This window comes from Ruditapes philippinarum, unplaced genomic scaffold (genome assembly GCF_026571515.1).
Source record: "Ruditapes philippinarum isolate M1 unplaced genomic scaffold, ASM2657151v2 ctg3605_1_1_1_1, whole genome shotgun sequence".
Lineage (NCBI taxonomy): Eukaryota > Metazoa > Mollusca > Bivalvia > Venerida > Veneridae > Ruditapes > Ruditapes philippinarum.
In genome coordinates, this window is record NW_026862108.1 from 121,088 (window position 1) to 141,730 (window position 20,643).

Below are 20,643 nucleotides of genomic sequence, written 5' to 3' on the forward strand. Positions count from 1 at the left end.
CCAAAATCAATATGGGTCAGCTATTGGTCATGACCAATCACCATACCAAGTTTGAAGTTCCTAGGCATAAGGGTTCTTTAGTTATCACTCGGAATCCATTTGGTCTACGGACCGACAAGTGCAAAGCAATATACCCCCTCTTCTTCGAAGTGGGGGCATAATAAATAAATATACTTTAATACCATTTAAACATTTATCTTTGTATAGAGTAAATTAATTTTTAAAGAGCCCTCAATAATTTTAGCATTATTAGAACAAAGACTGTCACAGTGGCTGGATATTATGTAAGGCACCAATAGACCTCTTAGTGTGATAGTGTATAGACAATGGAGCCTTTTACTAGGACAATTTGTGTGACAAATCATTTTGTTTTTTGTTAACAGTTTCATTGCATTACTTTAAATCTAACAGGCAAAATAAATCAAAGCTTAGACAACAAGTGCCCTGGATGTTAACTGTGACAAATGATATATTCTTGGTAAACATTTTTGACATAAAAAAGTTTTTAGTTTAATATATAAAACATTCAAGTTAAGACATATATCCAATATTTATTTTCAGAAAATATGAAATGAACTTTTAGCATGAGCTTGCAACCTACAATAAATGAAAAGCTTGGATTCTCTAAAAAAAAAAGGGTACCTCTATGCTTGCGTTTTCTGCCATTGCTCTCTGACATTCCTCTGCATTCTGACTTGCCTGAAATAGAACCATTCTTGGATTTAATTTACAGTTACACAACTAATGCTGGTCTTCTGGCTGAGTTTTTTTGAAAACTAGGAAAAAATAAGAACATGAATTTTACAATAGAAACATTGGAAAAAATACCAGGAAATACAAGGAACTATTTTCTGAAACAAGGAAAACAAATACAGTCTAACTTGCCCATGCGACCACATGTATTAAGCGAATTTTGTCTTAAACGACCACTGTAAATACCACCCGATCATTTCCTCTCATTATCTTTAATGTAATAAGCTACTTTCGCTCAACGCGACCAGCGACCACTAATTAGTCACCTAATTGAGATCAATTATTTCATTAAACGACCACTTTTACCTGTCAAGTAATTGTGTTTTTAGAGAGCGCCACCTAGTAATGTCACAAGTGTCAACAATTAAAACACAACAAAAAGACATGTGAATGAAATCAATTCCGACAGTATGGGACCATGTGTTGATGCTGTATGCCAAATATCAAGAGGCTTTGATAAGTAGTTCCTGAGGAAACTGTTACGAAAATTTCCTACCATTGACAATTAATGGTGAAAATTTAACTAAGTTGGCAAACAGGAAGTGGATGAGCGACAGACCTGAAATCAAATCCCTCTGTATGGGACCAGGTGTAAATGCTATATGCCAAATATAAAGGAGCTGTGATAAGTAGTTGATGAGAAAACTGTTACGAAAATTTCCTACCATTGACCATTAATGTTGAAAATTTAACTAAGTCGATAAACAGGAAGTGGATGAGTGACAGACCTGAAATCGAATCCCTCTGTATGGGACCAGGTGTCAATGCCATATGCCAAATATCAAGGAGCTGTGGTAAGTAGTTGCTGAGAAAACCGTTACAAAAGTTTTTCCCTGCCGCCCACCATACTATAACCCGGGTTTGCACCAGTGCAACCCGGCCAAAAACTCTATTTCCCAAACCGTTTTAGCGTATGCAAATGAAGTTAAGTGTGGCGTGTATAATCCAATAATATCGGATAAACAATGCTACGCTCCGCCCCTACTGAGATGGTGTATATGCTTCGCTTGTTGACATTTAGACTGCATTGAATTGACCTTGAACTTGGTCAACAATTAAATTAATCGTAACAATTAGATGTAGTTTGTTTATTTCAAATGAAAAGATGCACAACAGAAAACATCTTTACTAATAGGGTTTTCGTGTTGGAGACAAGGAAAAACAACGGAGAAGTTAAAAAATTCGGGAAAAAATGTCAAACATCTACGTTACAAATCAAAGCTGTTTTGTCAATAAATATCAGAAAGTTATCTTTTACACTTGCATTCATTTAGATTATCGGAGCGTATTAATTATTCATAATTTATATAAAAATGAAGTTGAAAAACATTCCTATCACATATTAAAGAAAGATGTCATTTATAAATTTTGACTTTTATATTATGCTGTCTTAGGAGACCATTTCATTCAGCGACCGTTTTGGGTGTTTCCCTTGCGCGGTCGCTTAATACACATTTGACTATATATCTTTTCGTAGGAATTTTAACAAACAGTTGCCTAAAATGAATTGCATGGGAATAATATCCACAGATACTTATGAGTTATTTAAACATGCCAGAAATTTTATTCTGATGCTGATATTCTTTTTTATATCACATTATTGTTTACATTATTGGCGACCCAAAGGTTTAATTCAAAACAATCTTGATACAGGTCCACCAAACAACATTTCAAGTCAAACATCTAAGCTGTAGCTTTCTCCTATTCAGAAAACATTTGTTTTATTTTCTGTTTTTACTATGTGTACATAATGAGAATCACTGCCCCCGGGCAGGGCCAATTTTGACACCAGGGGAAAAATTTGAACAACTTTGGTACAGGACCTATAGATGATATTATATAGCAATGCCTTCAGTGTCTATTCTAGGAATTGAAAAATAGGGGTGATTTTCCCCCCTCTATATCAAAAAAGGGGGCGATTTTCAAAATCAAAGGGTGCCAATATAAACTGCCAATGTTAAATCGTCTGCATTAAGTTTACACTGAGGCGTTCAACCGATGAAATAATTAAAACGACAATATTTATTTAAGGCAGCAGAAGTTGTCCCCCCTTAATTTTTAAACGAAAACAAATTATTACAGAACTGAAGAGTTTTTAATTTTTTACTATATGTACATAATGAAAATCAATGACTCCTGGGGGTGGGGCCAATTTTTGACCCCAGGGCTAAAATTTGTACAGTCGTGCTAGAGGTTCACTACACAATGTTTCATGCAAAATATCTTAACTCTAGCCTTAGTAAATATAGAGAAGATAATTTTTAAAGTTTTTACTATAAACATATTAGGAAAACCTATGAACCCTGGGGTGGAGCTAATTTTGACACTAGAGGCAAAATTTGAACAACTTTGGTATAGTACCTATAGATGATATCATTTAACAAATATTAAAGCTCTAAGCCTTGTACCTTCAGAAAATAAGATTTTTTTATTTTTTACTATATGTAGATATTGAAAATCAATGACTCCTGGGGCGTGGCGATTTTGACCCCAGGGCTATAACTTGAACAATCTTGCTAGAGGTTCACTACACAATGTTTCATGCAAAATATGTAACCTCTAGCATTTGTCAATTGCTAGAAGAAGTTTTTTTAAAGTTTATACTTGAAGTTTTTACTATATACATAAAAGAAAAACCAATGACCCCTGGGGCGGGCCAATTTTTACCCCAGGGCTATAATTTGAACAATCTGGGTAGAGGTCTACCAGACAATACCTTATGCGAAATATCTAAGCTCTAGGCCTTTTGCGTCTTTACAAGAAGGTATTTTAAGTTTTTACTATATGTGCATATAGTGAAAATCAATGACCTCCGGGGCGGGGCCCCAGGGCTTGATTTGAACAATCTTGGTAAGTATCTACCAGACAATGCCTTATGCATAATATCTAAGCTCTAGGCCTTTTGGATCTTTACAAGAAGGTAATTTAAATTTTTACTATATGTACATATAGTGAAAATCAATGACCCACAGGGTGGGGCAAATTTTGACCAAAGGGCTAAAATTTGAACAATCTTGGTAGAGGTTTACCAGACAATACCTTATGCAAAATATCTAAGCTCTAGGCCTTTCTGGTCTTTACAAGAAGATTTTTTAAATTTATTCTTATGATTCCTTACGGTTGCCATGGCAACCAAATTTCTGCATGGAATGAAATTCTTTGAACAACTTTGGAAGCCCTTCACCCAAGGATCAATCCTGCCAAGTTTGGTCGAAATTGGACAAGTGGTTTTTCACAAGAAGATTTTTAAAGTTCACTATATAATCTATAGAACACACACACAAACAAACACACAGGTGAATCGCTATATGCCAACGCATCGCAAATAGTGCGGTGGCATAAAAATAGGCACAGAAGGTACATCTTAAGCAAAACAAAACATGTCAAAATGCAAGTAAAAACTAGGAAAACTAGGGAATCTCCAGAAGACCTGCAAATATTCTGAGAATCATTTATAAAAAGTGTGAAACTGAATAAGAATTAATAAATAGTTATAGTGAGCCTTTTGTGAGCTCTTTGCACAAGCTTTTAGGATGAGTTTACCAATAAATTATAGAACAACAAGTGCGAGAATACCACATGCTTTAAATATGTAAAGTTTGTATAAGAAGTATTGGCTCTTTTGCAACCTATTGTTTCTATTTCTATTACATATAAAGGGCTGAAGTGACAGCATACAGTTAAAAGTATTACATCAAATGATATTTAGTACTTTACAATTTTCGTAGATACAGATACTATCTAGAGCCATCACAATTGTACTGAATACCCCAAAAAAATCCTTTACTGGTCATGGGCATTCTACATATGAAGTTTGGGCAGGTGGACGGACACAAGATTAAGTACATTTTTGTACCATGTGCCCAAATTTAACTGTTTTGCTAGCACCTACAGGTCTTTAAATGATTAAAAAACAGAGGGGCACAGTGAAAAACCACTCTATTGTTAATAAATGACATTCATCAATAATTAATCCATATTTATTTATAAAACTATCATTATGCAAGTATTAACCAATCATTATCAAGTATTAACCAATCATTATGGAGACCAGTGTGTGAATATTTTAAGTATTAACCAATCATTAGGGAGACCAGTCTGTGAATATTTTAAGTATTAACCAATCACTACGGAGACCAGTGCATATGTAATATACACTGGTGTACATAAGGCTTCATTAATACTTAAATATATCAGCCAAGCGGTTCCCCACCCACCCTACCTTTAAGACGTCACGTTCTAACCAGTTCTACACCAGCCCGTACCTTCCTCCATTTATATTGTTCTTGTTTCTAAATTATTCAGTATTTTTAAATTTAAGTAGTACTTATAGTTAAATTTAACTTATTTCATATATTTGTTTATTAATTTATAGGTCAATCATTACTAATTCTTCACTGCTTTTTGGTTTCATGATTGATCTACAAAATTATATATAACTGTGACCTTGATCCCAGTAATGATATTAATACAAGAAGTCATGACTGGTCATAATGATGTAAATTCCTAATTTTCTTCCCCTCTGACATAAATATATAGACTGTTATACTTATTTACCCCTACTTTACGGGAGACAGTGCAGAAATGTCAATACACAGACAACTTGGTTTAGATCACAAAATTCTTCAAGCTAAACAGCAAAATCGGATAGTAAATGTGCCAATGAAATCTGTTTAGTAACGACCAATCATATCTTTTCATTTCTTCTAAATCAGCTATACAAATTGCATAATTTTTCGGCCAATCAAAATTCACCTATTAAACGTGGTTCGGCGCTATCTGTCAAAATTCGTTTCTGCATTGTTCTCCCTAAGGAGAAGAAGTTATATTATATGATGGCCGAATTGAAAGGTACAGGCTATGTTCTCAGGCGTATTGCTAAGGTTTATATTATTAAACCTTTTCGTGTCTGAAATAAAGTTTTAAAAACAAAGATTTACAGTGATTTACTGCGTTGGCCTGTTATAGGAAGGCGTACGCGTATAAGCGTCTTCCCCCCTTCAAAACTAGTTTAAACACTTTAAATATGATTTGCAATAAATTAAGCAGTCAATAAACATAGTTATAAGGGTTTTTTTTGTTCCAAATATAAAAGGCGTACATGTATAAACGTCTTCCCCACTTTTTAATTTAAGTTTAAATTTTAAATACAGCTTTTTAATCTAAGTGTGGGATATAATCCCACCTTTTTCCGGCTCCATCTACTGCAATTATTTGCATATTTGGGACAGGAAATATTGTACTCACTAGTCATATACGCAGATATTAACTAAATTAAGTTTTTTCCCTGTAATAAATGAAGCATATGCTCGCCCATATTGTTTTATACCGGTGGCGAGGGTAAATAAACCCAACACACACAAATATATATAAAATATGCTTCAATGCCTTACTTTGGTCTTTGTCTCCATCTTGGGCATCTGCTTGCTCCATGTCAACAGGATCATCTACAAGGGCAGTGGAAGATGAATCATCAACAAGGAGGGTGGAAGACAGATCATCCATAAGGGGGTTGGAAGACAGATCATCCACAAGGAGGGTAGAAGACGAGCCTTCATAAATAAATCAATTCAAAATAATACTTTGAGAAAAGTACGAGGTAATTCAGGGCTCCTAATCGCTCACCCGAAAAAAGCTCAAACAGTCACAGTGGGGCTAACCCATACCTTTAATACAAATACAAAAGCCTTGAGCTTTTAGGCAAATACTTTTGAAGATTTCACTAAGGAAGGAACAGCCTTGCAAAATTTAAAAAAATATTGGCCAGATGGTTTAGAAGAAGAAGTTCAAAGAACTTGTTGACCCACTGATGGATGGACAGACAATGGCCACCACAAAAGCTCACCTCTAACACATAAAATAAAACATAGAGACAATATAGCAAATGTGAAAATAATAAGTGCTATGCCAAGTAGAAACTGTTCTGGATTTGCATAAGTGAAAAACAGTGTGTCTTGTTGTTTTACATTCTATAAACACGGTATATACACAGACGCTGAACACTCAAGTTTGGTTTGTTTTCTAATTATTTTCTGAATAACAAAGAAGCAACACCAAAAGGCCCATTTCAATTTATAATGAAATACAGTCCAACCCCTTTTATTCGAAGTGCCTAGGACTGAATATCTACTTCGAATAATCGATGGGTTCGAATAATCAAAATCCATATATTGTGATAGACGAAAACTACTCCACTTTGACAAATCGTAGCAAAACTACAGTTTACAACACATTTACATCCTGTAATCAATTGAGAAAAATAAATATTAAAGAAAACATGCGTAAAAATTATTGTATTGACATTGAAGACATAAATACTTGCATTTTATTCTACATTATGTATAGTTTCGTTTCGCGCAAACCTTGATAATGGCCGTGTTGTCGCTACGGTATTTACAGCTAAACTCTGGTATTTTCCATTAGGAAAAAGGCTCTTATGTAGTGTTTTGGATGTTTTGACAAATTAACATATACGGTATGTATGAAAAATATTGCTGTCATCTTCAAGCAACAACAGTTACAAAATCGGTCACGGAGCATTGCTTTTCATTTTCGGTAATTAAAGTTGATTAAAGAACACAAAAAGAGCTATTATCACGATTGTCTAAATACATGCATGACTATTGATGTTTTTCACAAGTCGACCAGTCAGCGAGTGGATCTGCGCAAATTAGTCTGACTTGGAATAATAATTAGGCTAGCTTAGAATAATAGGTGTGAAATTCTGTCATAATTGTATAATCGGGACCGAAATTTTACTTCGAAAAATAGGAGGTATTCAGATAATGCATTTCGAATAATACGCTCGTATTTATATAGAGATAAAAACGGGACCGCCGATCTACTTCGGATAATGCCGGGTATTCCAATAAAGGGTTGTTGAATAACCGGGTCGGACTGTAGTTAGGAAGGCTGTCAGGAAAGTTTGTAGACTGTCATATTGGAATACTTTTCATATTGACATAGATTTAAATGTTTTTTGCAGCAAAAGAATTGACTTGGCTATGACATATATTTTAATAAAAATAAATATAAAGACCAGAAAAAGTAGTCCGATGAGACTCGTTACAAAAACCGCAATGTTTCATCAGTATCACAATCATACCAAAAAGTATGCAACCCTAATTTTAATCAAAAATTGAAAAATGGACAACAATAGATTAACAGTTAGAACTGATATTTGTTCCATAAATATTTTTTGCTATGTTCATATGACTTATCTGATTTTAGAATGTTGGGTTTTAATTTAAATCTATAAGCATGTATTCTGCTTCAAGTTTTGATTCTATTTGACGAGTCTACAAACTTTCCAAGTAACCCTTGTAAAGTTATGGTGAAATGTTAATGTACCTTGCTCTACAGTCTTCAAAATTCTGCCCATCACCTTCACTGCTTGGACACCACGGGGGCATTGGTAGTTGTCCCTGTTAATATGTTCCTCATGGCCCATATGCTCCAGGAAGATTTTCTTCTGGTCTGCTGGCATATTGAGAGAAGCATATATCGTAGACAGTCTGTGTCTCATCCCTGTTGCAGTTATTGGTATTTCCACCCCAGCTGCAGAGCAAACTTCACTGAGTGCATGCCACCCAGAACAATGAGAAGTTCTTTTTGCAGTTGCAAACACAAAATTGTTGTTCTCACAAATGTTGTAGTTTGCCCTTTCTTTCACCAGCAATCTAATACCAAGAACAATATCATTTGGGATCAACACTGGCACAAACTTCTTACCCTTGCCTAAAATGTAGCAAAGTTTATATTGTCCTACAAGAAATTTTTCTGCATCATCAGTGATCTTCTGTATCTGCTCATCGGGAAGCCACACATTGTTTTCAGCAGCCTCCCATTCATTTAACAACATACGAGGGGCCTCCTCTCCGCGTCTAGCATTAAACAATGTTAGCCTTGACACTACTAATGTTCTTAAAAGTTTATAGTCTTTTATATGAAAGTTTTGCACAGTTTTTTCAATGTTGATGTGAATATAGTCTTGAAGCTTTTGGAGATTTTTCTCACATGGCAAGTTTTCTGGTCTTCTTGACTTTTTCATAGACTGTTTGACACATGTTTGTCGCGCCTTTGGATAAAGTTCACTGGATTTGTATCTGTATGCTTCTAGATACACTTTGAGTATTTTCTTCTTTTCATCCTGCATTGTTTCTGAAAAATAGCCCATCAAAGTTTTTATTGATCTTAAAATGACTGCATCTAATAGCAATTTTAATCCATACTTTTCAGTCTTGTCTTTTCTTGTAACCATTTTTTCAATGGCATCAGCAAGGTCTTGTAAATGTTCTCTGGTAAACATTTCTTCAATTGCTTTTTGCTCACCAATAATCTCTGAAAATGTTAAGTACAGTCTTGCAAGTTCTCTCATATCAGACATGACGACTTTCCTAACTTCATCACCCTTCCCTTCTTCATGTCTTCGCATATTAAAATGCTTGTAGCCTATAATCTGTAGTATATTATTGTTTCGAATTAGATTGCCCACCTCTCCATCAACAAATCTGTTCAAGATATTCTGGAATTCACTGTCATTGTCCATTTTGCTTTTTTTTACTTTCTGAAGCAAGGCTGGTTTGATTGCATAAGGTTTATCACTTTTGCACTTGTGTTTGTAAAAGTATTTGTTTGAGTAATACCCTTTACACTCAGCACATGTTCTGAGTTTATCTTCAGAGACCGGTTTTCTTTCTCGCATTGCTGGGTTCTTGTTTTCTGACATTAACTTGAGATTATACTCTGATATTCCTTCCTTTTTCTTTTCATCAAAAAACTGATTCTGAATTCTATTTTCCTTCTGTAATATGTTCATAACTTCTGGGACTTTCGCATGTTTTCTTGTGATATGTCTTTTTAGCTTGCCATTTTTTACTATTTCCTTACAATAAATACCAGGGCACTAGACAACTTTTGGGGACAGGTACCCATACCCTCAGGAAGGGGAATTTTGCGTCATTTTATGACAAAAAGGGGAATTTTAAGTCATATATTAGTTCTTTAAATTTAGGTTTTACACTAACTCTTGGCACTATTTCCTACCATTACTTACAATAGCTAGTTAATTTATTACCATAGACCTAACAAATAAAACATATAACATGAAGTTATTCTTGAAGTAGGCTATCTCTGACACTGTTTTCTTTATTGTTTTCTTATTGCACTTGACTGACTCAGACATCAATCAGAGCTCCAGATATATGTTTTTGGCCAAGGGTTTTATACCCCTCAAATTCTAGAGTGAGGGGTAAAATGCAAATTCTGATAAACATAAGGGTTAAATTAAAATCTATAACAAGCATAATGCATTTTTTATAATAAAAAATTAAAACTGACAGTTGCTTTTGTTGTTTTGTTGTTTTTTTAAACTTGTACAAAAAATATTGATTCAGTGCAACAAGCTCTGGAAAGGCAGACTTTCCTTGGCAAGGGTATGTACCCAAGTTATGGAAACACAGCAAAGTTATTTCCTATTATAGTCATTAATGATTTCTTAATTTTTAATGTAAAAATGTATCACACTATTTTGCAATGTGCACTGGTCAGTTCTTAAACTATTTTCTACATATTTTTGCCTGTTCTTTAGAATGTAACAATTATAACAATGAGAATGGAAATAAGAATTAAAACAAACAAGAAAGCTTTATGCCTTTTCTAAGAAAGGTATTGGTTTCAGAGGAAATTTTATGTAACTGTAAAACTGGGTATGAAAATATTTGGTACGAAAATATTTGAGTACAAAACTGCAAGAGAAATACGTTTTTTCCAACAATTACTGACAGAAATTAAAACAGTTTTGTTTATTTTCTAGCAGAAGTAAGACAATGTATATCTATTCTCTAAACAAATTGAATATAAGGTAAACTCTTACGATGATAATCTGCCAAATTAATTTTGTCAATAATTTTACGGGAGTTACCTCCCTTCTGTACAGTACATTTTTCACTTCCTGCTACTTTCGGTTTTAACATACAGCGTTGTTGACAAATTCAATCCATTGAAAGTTAAACAGAAATATATTTTATTTGAATGAAATCAAAACATCACCTTTTTCTTAAATATCAAACATTAACACTACAATTTTTTTTTTAGGGGAATTTTTTACTGAAATAGGGGAAAAAACCATATGATTTTGAGAGGGGAATGGGGCCGATATTCGGCCCCAAAAATGGCCAAACGAGTGCCCTGAATACAGAAGCGGTCAGGTTTCTGAAATAAATAACATACAGTTTTGATAAAAGCTTATTCAATTATACACATTTAAATCAGTTGCAGTGGCATACATTTATAATCAATATATATAAACACTATAATCCTGTCAGTAGGTCATCAGATAGAGGTCCTCTACAAAAATTACTCAAATTGACTAAATATCTACATAATTAATATCTGACTACTTGTCTTTAAATTCAAATCAAAATAGTATAAAATTGTATTATATTTAAACAAGAGGGCCATGATGGCCCTGAAATTGCTCACCTGTACATAGGCCCCTGGGGTAGGATTAACAAGAATTTGTAACAGAGTTACCAACGTCCCTGCCTAGGGGAAGTTTCATATGAAGCATAAAATTGTGCTATTTTAAAAGATTGAGGTATGGATCGAAATCCCTTGAACTATGAAGAAGTTATAGATGGGACACAAAATATACCCTCCAACAGACTATGTTAATCTTTGACCTCTACATGTGACCTTGACCTAGGAGGTAGGGACACTGGTGTTACACATGACATATCATCTTATCATTGTGACTATTTGTGCCAAGTATTTTCAAAATCCCTTGATCTATGAAGAAGTAATGGACAGTACACAAAATATACAATATAACAGACTCTGTTAACTTTTGACCTCTAAGTTTGACCTTGGAGGTAGGGGTGCAGGTGTTGTACTTGACATATCGTCTTATTATTGTGACTATTTGCGCCAAGTTATCAGAGCTCCAGATAGCGTGCGTATAAGCGTAAAATACGCATAGAAAATCTAAAATACGCATCACTTTCAAAATTCGTGCGTCACAGTTATGCACAACAAAATGAAAATACGCTCGTATGTCAAAATTTATGCGTAAAAGAATAGAAGTGTAAACATTTGATATGTAGAAAGAAAATGTTTTGAGCATAAAATACAGTATATTTCCATTTAGGGTCGCTACTTTCCGACCGAAATTTGACAATATTTCAGATCTTGATGATTTTTGGTGTATATAAATATAGATATGTAGGCTTTACTTCTGCAGCATTATTTTACAAATAAACAGCGTTACTATGACGTCAAAGCGCCCTCTATCGATGGCGGCGAAATTGCGTCTTTTTTATCAATAAACCGGTCTGTTCTTATTAATTTTCATCCGATTTCCTTCGTTTTAATTTTATAATGTTCAGTAAATGTATGTCTTTGAAATAATGTCTTTCTTTAACATTTGCTTAATACTCTGCGATTCTACGTCATTTTTCTCTACATTCTGACGTCCATTTATAATACAAATATCGCGCGATATCGCAATAAAGATTGTAAAATAACAAAAAATCCACACGGTGAATTTTGCTATAATTTTTTTAACATGTAGTGAAGTCATGAAAGAAAATATTTATGCAATAAAAATATAGGGTCAACGCGTAAGATATTTTGCTATTACTATTTTAATATAAGATAAAGGATGAGTAAAACGTAATGATTTTGGTGACGTCAAATATTTTCTCAAGGAAATTGTCACGACTTTTCCGATGAATAGTATACTGACTGGAATTAAAATGTGTAAAAACCATCAACAACAATTGTATTTAGACATATTCCGTAAAATGTTCTTTTAAAAGTCCTGTCAGGTGCCCGCATTTCGATGAACAACTTCAATTATATACATGTACAACAAATCAGGGTATGACTGTCTGCAAAAGTGTGTATCAATCTCTAAAAAACTGAAACGAATGTTATAAATACCTCGAGGACTGAAAGACAATTCAGAATATTGAAAGATATAATTAAAAGGCCACCTAAGTGGAAATAATACAAACATAAATTTTGCAAAGAATGTCAGAAAAAAAAGAATGAAAAGGCTGGTGCAGTCGCGGTGTCATCATGTCAACATTGGAGTTTACATACAAAGAAATACAATTGTATTTTTTCCATTAACAAACTGTTCAACTCAGATCAACAAGGCTGGAATTTTGGCAACGAATAGCCTCCATAGTATCTCGGTACTATATAAACTTCCATGTTATCATACGTATGTAACAATTTCGAATTGTATATATCAGTTAGTAGGAAATGAATCAAATTTACGTTTTAAAAATGTATGATTAACTCGAAGTAACAAAGATTTGTAGGTAAGTCATGTTTCACTGGTAGTCTTAATTATATAAATCTAGCAGACATTTATTTTAAAACTTTTCTACTCGTATAAAAATTTATTTGAGCCGCGTCACGACAAAACCAACACAGTGCGTTTGCGACCAGCATGGATCCAGACCAGCCTGCGCATCCGCGCAGTCTGATCAGGATCCATTCTGTTCGCTATCAGTTTCTCTACTTATTAAAATGTTTAAAAGCGAACAGTATGGATCCTGATCAGACTGCGCGGATGCGCAGGCTGGTCTGGATCCATGCTGGTCGCAAACCCATTATGTTGGTTTTGTCGTGACACGGCTCATTTATTAACAGCCATCAGTTATTCTATTTTCTCTCGCAGCTAAATACTAGTAAATAATATCCCTGCACTAAGCGTGAGACTCAGATTTATCATGCTATGGCTTGAATTTCTCACGCATTTCACATAATTACAGATATTCTTATTTATTTAAAACTCCTGACTCGCGGTATGCGTTTACTAGCGCATCTTTGAGGCGACCTGAAGCCGCGATCATTTCTCGATTCGAGGCAAAAGATCCGTTGATTTATTTTGTATGTTCATAAGCGGATAATTTTGCATATTAAAATTAATACAGATTCCCTTGTATTGAAGACGATCATGTAGGATCCTCAATTTGTGTGAATATGGTTTTCGGAGAAGCTCGTTTTTGTCTGCACATAATACAGAGCTATGTAGAGCCTATGAAAATAATGAACTATGCATTTTATGTTTTATATCTTCTTATTTTTTTAATATTGGGTTTCAACAGTATTTCAATTATAGCCGAGGGAATTTAACAAAACCAGTGTTTCTCACAGTATCAACTTCTCTACGGAAATAAATGACAGGAGTCCGAGGTGGACCTTGAAACATTTCATACACAGTAAACAATTCTAAAGGATAATCTATTAGTACAATACGCAATCGTGTCTCGAATTCATGCCCTCCGAATTCAGCGTAAGACCACTTTCCGATTACAGAATATTCAAAGTTAAAAACCTGATTATGATCTCCCTTAATAAGGCAGAAGTCCACTTTATTGTTTACATAATAAACACGTGTTTTTGGTGTGTGCTTTCGTTTTTTTGTGTGTTTTTTTGTGTGTGTTTTTTTTTTCTATTTTTGTTTTAAAGCAAACTGTATTGTATTAAAAATGAACACGATAACGTCAACATAATACATTATTCGTATTCAGTGGTAACAGAAGTTGCACAAGTTAGTTAATAATTATATTTTGTATTTAATTAAAATATACAGTATAACATCTACAGAGAAATGACCTTTGTTGCCTAGAGCGGTTGCTCTACAGAGGTAAAATGTAGTGGAGCCCTTTAGAAATAAATAATATTTTGGGGGCCGCTTTGTTATACTGTAATGAAAAAGCGGTAAGTAGGTATACGTAAATCCGAGTTCCAAAAAGTTTTATAGTTTGTCATTTACTAATTATGACATTTAAATTAGATTATAATTATATAATATATGTATTGCACATACTTAAAAATGGTAAGCAAAAATAAATGTTTTTGTTTCTTGTATATTTGAATATTATTTCTGAATTTAATTTATCACTTATTTCACATTTGTATGCATATCTATTTTAATTGCATTTTTACGATGTGTTTTGACCGAGTTTCGTCTGCCTTTATGTGATTTTATGAAAGTGTTTAAAAGCTGAATGTAACGTAAAATAAATATTCTAACGGGTATAAGCTAAGCGACCTAATATTCTTACTTCATTCATACAGCAATATGTGAATCTTATTTTTTTGCGCTGAAACTAGTTAATTCATATAACAAGATTGCATTTGAGAAAAATGCTATGCCACCGCATGGTTCAAATTTCATAGCTGTACACCAAAGGACAAGAAAGTAGGTCACATCATCAAAATCTAGGTCACCTGATATCAAAGTTCAATTTTACAACTAAAACTGTGCACATGGTCAAAATGTCATTGCTGTACATTAAAGGACAAGAAAGTAGGTCACTGTCCCCTTGGGCAAGGCATAATTTTGACCCAAGGGTTTAATTTAAAACAATTTTGATACAGGTCCACCAAACAACATTTCAAGTCAAATATCTAAGCTATAGCTTTCTCCCATTCAGAAAACATTTGTTTTATTTTCTGTTTTTACTATGTGTACATAATGAGAATCACTGCCCCCCAGACAGGGCCAAATTTGACACCAGGGGAAAATTTTGAACAACTTTGGTAGAGGACCTATAAATAATATTATATATCATACATCAAAGCTCTATGCCTTGTACCTTCAGACAAAAATATTTTTTATTTTTTCACTATTATGTACATAATGAAAATCAATGACCCCCGGGGCGGAACCAATATTGACCCCAGGGCTATAATTGGAACAATCTTGCCAGAGGTTCACTACACAATGTTTCATGCAAAATATCTTAACTCTAGCCTTTGTAAATTTAGAGAAGATGATTTTTTAAGTTTGTACTATATACATATACGGAAAACCTATGGCCACCAGGGGGCGGGGCTAATTTTGACACAAGAGGCAAACTTTGAATAACTTTTGTAGAGTACCTTCAGATGATATAATTTAACAAATATTAAAGCTCTTAGCCTTGTACCTTAAGACAATAAGATTTATTTTATTTTTTACTATATGTATATATTGAAATCAATGACCCTCGGGGGCGGGGCCAATTTTGACCCCAGGGCTATAATTGAACAATCTTGCTAGAGGTTTACTACACAATGTTTCATGCAAATATCTAACCTCTAGCATTTGTCAATTGCTAGAAGAATTGTTTTTGAAGTTTTTTACTAAAAGTTTTTACTATATACATAAAAGGAAAACCAATGACCCCCGGGGCGGGGCTGATTTTGACCCAGGGCTATAATTTGAACAATCTGGGTAGAGGTATACCAGGCAATCCCTTATGCAAAATATATAAGCTCTAGGCCTTTTGGGTCTTTACAAGAAGGTGTTTTAAGTTTAATATGTACATATAGTGAAAATCAATGACCCGGGGCGGGGCCGATTTTGACCCAAGGGCTATAATTTGAACAATCTTGGTAAGGGTCTACCAGAAGATGCCTTATGCAAAATATCTAAGCTCTAGGCCTTTTGGGTTTTTACAAGAAGGTATTTTAAGTTTTTACTATATGTACATTGTGAAAATCAATGACCCTCGGGCGGGGCCAATTTTGACCCCAGGGCTTTAATTTGAACAATCTTGTTAGAGGTCTACCAGACAATGCCTTATGCAAAATATCTAAGCTCTAGGCCTTTTGGGTCTTTACAAGAAGATTTTTTTAATTAATTCTTATAATTCCTTTTGGTTGCCATGGCAACCAGATTTCTGCATGGAATGAAATTCTTTGAACAACTTTGGAAGCCCTTCACCAAAGGAACAATCCTGCCAAGTTTGGTTGAAATTGGACTAGTGGTTTTTCACAAGAAGATTTTTTAAGTTCACTATATAATCTATATAACACACACACAAACACACACACAAACACACGCACACACAGGTGAATCGCTATATGCCACCGCATCGCAGATGCTGCGGTGGCATAATAATATAACACTTTTCACTCTTTCATGACAAACATCAAAATATAAAATAAAAATTAAAAGATGTATGAGACTGCGTCCTGCAAATTAGAAACGTATTTAAGATTAAACATTGTAAATTTGCTGTTCTAGCGCATGCTTTCAATGAGAAAATAATCAACAATTTAAAAAATATACATTTCATCAAGTTCCTGTGTTGTTTATACTTACAATCGTAATGTTTGACGTAAGAAAATTGTTATTTGGTATTATTTTTTGAACTCCAACGTCTATTAACGCCACCAAAACCATTACGTTACATTCCCTTTATTTTAAAACAGTAATAGCAAAATATCTTACGCGTTGACCCTATATTTTTATTGCATAAATATTTTCCTTCACTTTCTCACTACACGCTCGAAAAATTATAGCAAAGTTCACCGTGTTGATTTTTTTTTATTACACAATCTTTATTGCGATATCGCGCGGTATTTGCATCAGATATGGACGTCAGAATGTAGAGAAAAATGACGTAGAATCGCAGACAATTAAGCAAATGTTAAAGAAAGATATCATTACAAAGACATACATTTACTGAACACTATAAAATTAAAACGAAGGAAATCGGATGAAAATTGATAAGAACAGATTGGTTTACTGAAAAAAAGACGCAGTTTCGCCGCCACCGATAGAGGGCGCTTTGACGTCATAGTAACGCTGTTTATTTATAAAATAATACTGCAGAAGTAAAGCTCACATATCTATATGTTTGCATACAAAAAATCATCAAGATCTGAGATGTTGTCAAATTTCGGTCGGAAAGTAGCGAGCTACCTTAATTGCATTGAAAACAAAAAATTCTGTTGTCAACAACGCATGTTAAAAACGAAAGTAGCAGGAAATACAGAAGGGAGGTAACTCCCGTAGATTTATCAACCTGTGAAATTATTGATGAAATTTGTGCCAGATAATCATCGTAGGAGTTAACACAGTATTAAGTTTGTTTAGGCATCTATTGACATACTCAATATAAACAAAAATATATTTTAATAAAATTTCTTTAACTTTAACAAAATAACATGTTATTCACCTGCAGTTTTGTACTCAATATTTTCGTACCCAGTCTACAGTTACGGACAATTTTCTCTCAGACCAATAATTTTTTTTAAGGAAAGATAAAAAAAATCTTGTTTATGTTTCTTTAATTCTAATTTCAACTATAATTGTTCAAACTGGAGTACATGATAAGGTACATGCCAACAAAAATAAAGAATGAAAAATATTGACTCCTAGAAAATAAAATAACTTGAGGGCTTCCACTAGTGGAAGTTTGGGAGTCTTTTACTCCTTCAAGTGGCCTGTGACTTCCAAAAATCAATACTTTCCTTCTTTACCTATATAATGTGACTTCCAATATCAGAGATTTTGAAGTCTTTGACTTCCAAATTTTGAAAATGGAAGCCCTGATAATTTTGCTGTGTATCCTAAACTTGAGTTCCAGTATACTCTGGAAGTCTGACTTTACATGGCATGTTTTGTATTGTTTCACATTAAATCAGTATTTAATTTGTAAAGGTTTTTCTAAAAAAAGAAAATAAACAAACAAACAAACACAACAATAAGTTTAATTTGTTTATAAAAAATGCAAAATGCTTTTTTGACAGATTTTACCCCTTAAGTTTTTCTGAATTTGCATTTTACCCCTCACTCTAAATTTTGAGGGGTAAAAACCCCTTGGCGAAAAAAATTATCTGGAGCTCTGAATTATTTTAAAATCCCTTGAATTATGATCAGACACAATATATACCCTTTAACAGACTATGTTAATTTTTTACCATTGTTTTCAATTTATTTGTAAACTAAGTTTATTGTTCTTATTTTTCTAAGAAGATCAGACGTGGGCAGCATGTTCACGAATAATAATTTTATATCAGGAAACACTTGTCAGATTGTACTAAGTTACAATATGCAATCAAAATGCTGAAAGTTTGTCAATATCAAATTATTATATATTTCTTAATAAGTCACAAAGAAAATACATTGACTATGGGTCACAAATAACTTGATAATATTCGCCAATAAAAGGCATTTAAAACCTGTGTAATAATTCTTTACCATATAAGAAAAAAAAAATCACATTTTCCAGCGGTACCGCGACGCACAATTCACGTTCATCGGCGTAACCTCATAAAAACGACATAAATCCCATTTTATCAGCTTATTTCAATTTTCACCAGAATTTAAGTAAATGACGCTTGTCTACCAAAACTCTAGATGTCAAATATTTAAGCCCTAGCTCTTTAGTGATTTTTTAAAGAAGATTTTTTTTATTCCGTTGTCATGGCAACCAGTTCTGCATGAGAACAATTTTTAAAGTTCACTACCAAAGGAACATTCCTGTGAAGTTAAAATGAAATTGGCTTAGCTGTTCGAGGAGATGTTGTTTAAAGTAAAAGTTTGCGGATGGACGCCGGACAAAAAGCGATACCAAAAGCTCCCCATGTCACTTTGTGACAGGTGAGCTAAAACGAATGGCTTAAAAAGAAAATATGTTGTTTGGAAGAAAATTATAGGATCAGAACCGTGATCAGAGACAATATATATTTTTCTTAAAGTCTAATTTTTATGAAATAAAATCTATTTAAAAAGATGACTGCATTGAGGGCTATTTTTGTGATGTCTACATGAAGATGCTTATACACAAAATTGAAGGAAATAAACTTACCTTTGTTTTCACATTTTTCTGTCTGTTATCAGTTTCTCTAGCACTGAAACAAAAAAAGTAAGATTAGTCAATAAAACAATGGTTACTTAGTTGATACAGACCTGCATATTAAAAAAAACCCATTTCAGTCTTTTTAGCTCATCATCAGAGCACAAATGGTAGCACGTCTCTTGTGCAGCGGGAGTCCTGCATCTTTCTCCAAGATTTCTTTATCAATATGTCCTCCAACCCAGTTTTGTAGGTCATAGAAATTATCCTCTTGTGGCCAAATACAAAAGTGACCTCTGGGTCAACTTTGGGTCCAACTTGAGGTTCACTTACTGTATATAAATTTATATAGGTGTTAGAGCTTAGTTATTTGCAATTCGGTCATTATGGCTCAAAAACTTGGTCACCGCACCCAAATATAAAAAAAAAACATGTTAAAACTCAAGAGGTAACATTTTCACACAAAATATCACTGAGGCTTGTCAGAAAAAATGTTAAGATGTTTCTACCTCAAGTTTAAATATGGGTCATCTTAGTTATGCATAAATATTAATGATTATTTTCAAAATTCAAAACAAGAGGGCCATGATGGCTTTATATTTGAGGCTTTGCCTTTTTCATATTATGATAACTGATGGATACCTTTGAAGCAACTTGGAAAAGCATCTACATTTTTTTCATTATAAGGAAATTTTAACCAGGATTTTCACTCATTAACATTTATAACATAAGTAATAAGTATGGGTAAATAAAAATTTTCAGTAAAGTTTTCCTTTGCATTTTTAACAAAAATGGTTTAATTTTCTTATTTAATTCATGATCACTGTTATTTTTACAAGAATCAGAGATTTTCAAGGATTTTTTTCCAAGATCAAGCCCTCTTTAAGCACTTTTTCAAGGACAACCTCAATTCCAGCACTTTTCAAGATAGTGATAGTTTTCAAGCACTTTTCAAGACCTGTGCGAACCCTGCATTCATTACATACTTTTTCATAAAATATAACAGAGAATTATATTCCAGTCTATTCACATTGAAATGACCAAAATAACAACCCCTTCATTTGTGAAAATAATGCATCTGGTGTTCACTCAATGAAATATTTTTATAATACACAGAAACAATCAAAAATCTTCTAAATTCTTTTTACTGCACTGAACTATTGTATTACCTGATTATAGGCTGAGCATTGTCTGAAATTTCCTCCTCTATTTCTGTTGTGTTGTCGTCTCTATAATACATAAAAATATTTCTAAGCAAGTGTTTAATGGGTTAAGTATAGGATATCGACCGAGTACGAGG

The 20,643-nt window shown here is 33.6% G+C and overlaps 1 protein-coding gene across 16 annotated transcripts in view; it reads right to left on the reverse strand.

Moving 5' to 3' along the window:
- Nucleotides 1-5,562: 5,562 nt before the first annotated feature.
- The window catches only part of LOC132717962 (uncharacterized), a 33,549-nt gene continuing 18,468 nt past the window's right edge, over nucleotides 5,563-20,643 (reverse strand). For 4 of the 16 annotated variants that reach the window (XM_060701573.1, XM_060701571.1, XM_060701569.1 and 1 more), the window contains 5 exons: nucleotides 20,513-20,572; nucleotides 19,356-19,398; nucleotides 10,945-10,965; nucleotides 8,104-9,646; nucleotides 5,564-6,305 (listed from right to left, as the gene is read on the reverse strand). In XM_060701573.1, the coding sequence (XP_060557556.1) occupies nucleotides 6,028-6,305; nucleotides 8,104-9,646; nucleotides 10,945-10,965; nucleotides 19,356-19,398; nucleotides 20,513-20,572 (1,945 nt within the window). In that variant the 3' untranslated portion in view covers nucleotides 5,564-6,027. Of the gene's footprint in view, nucleotides 6,306-8,103; nucleotides 9,647-10,944; nucleotides 10,966-19,355; nucleotides 19,399-20,512; nucleotides 20,573-20,643 lie in introns of all 16 variants that reach the window. The other 12 variants (XM_060701561.1, XM_060701566.1, XM_060701568.1 and 9 more) reach the window with 7 other exon arrangements.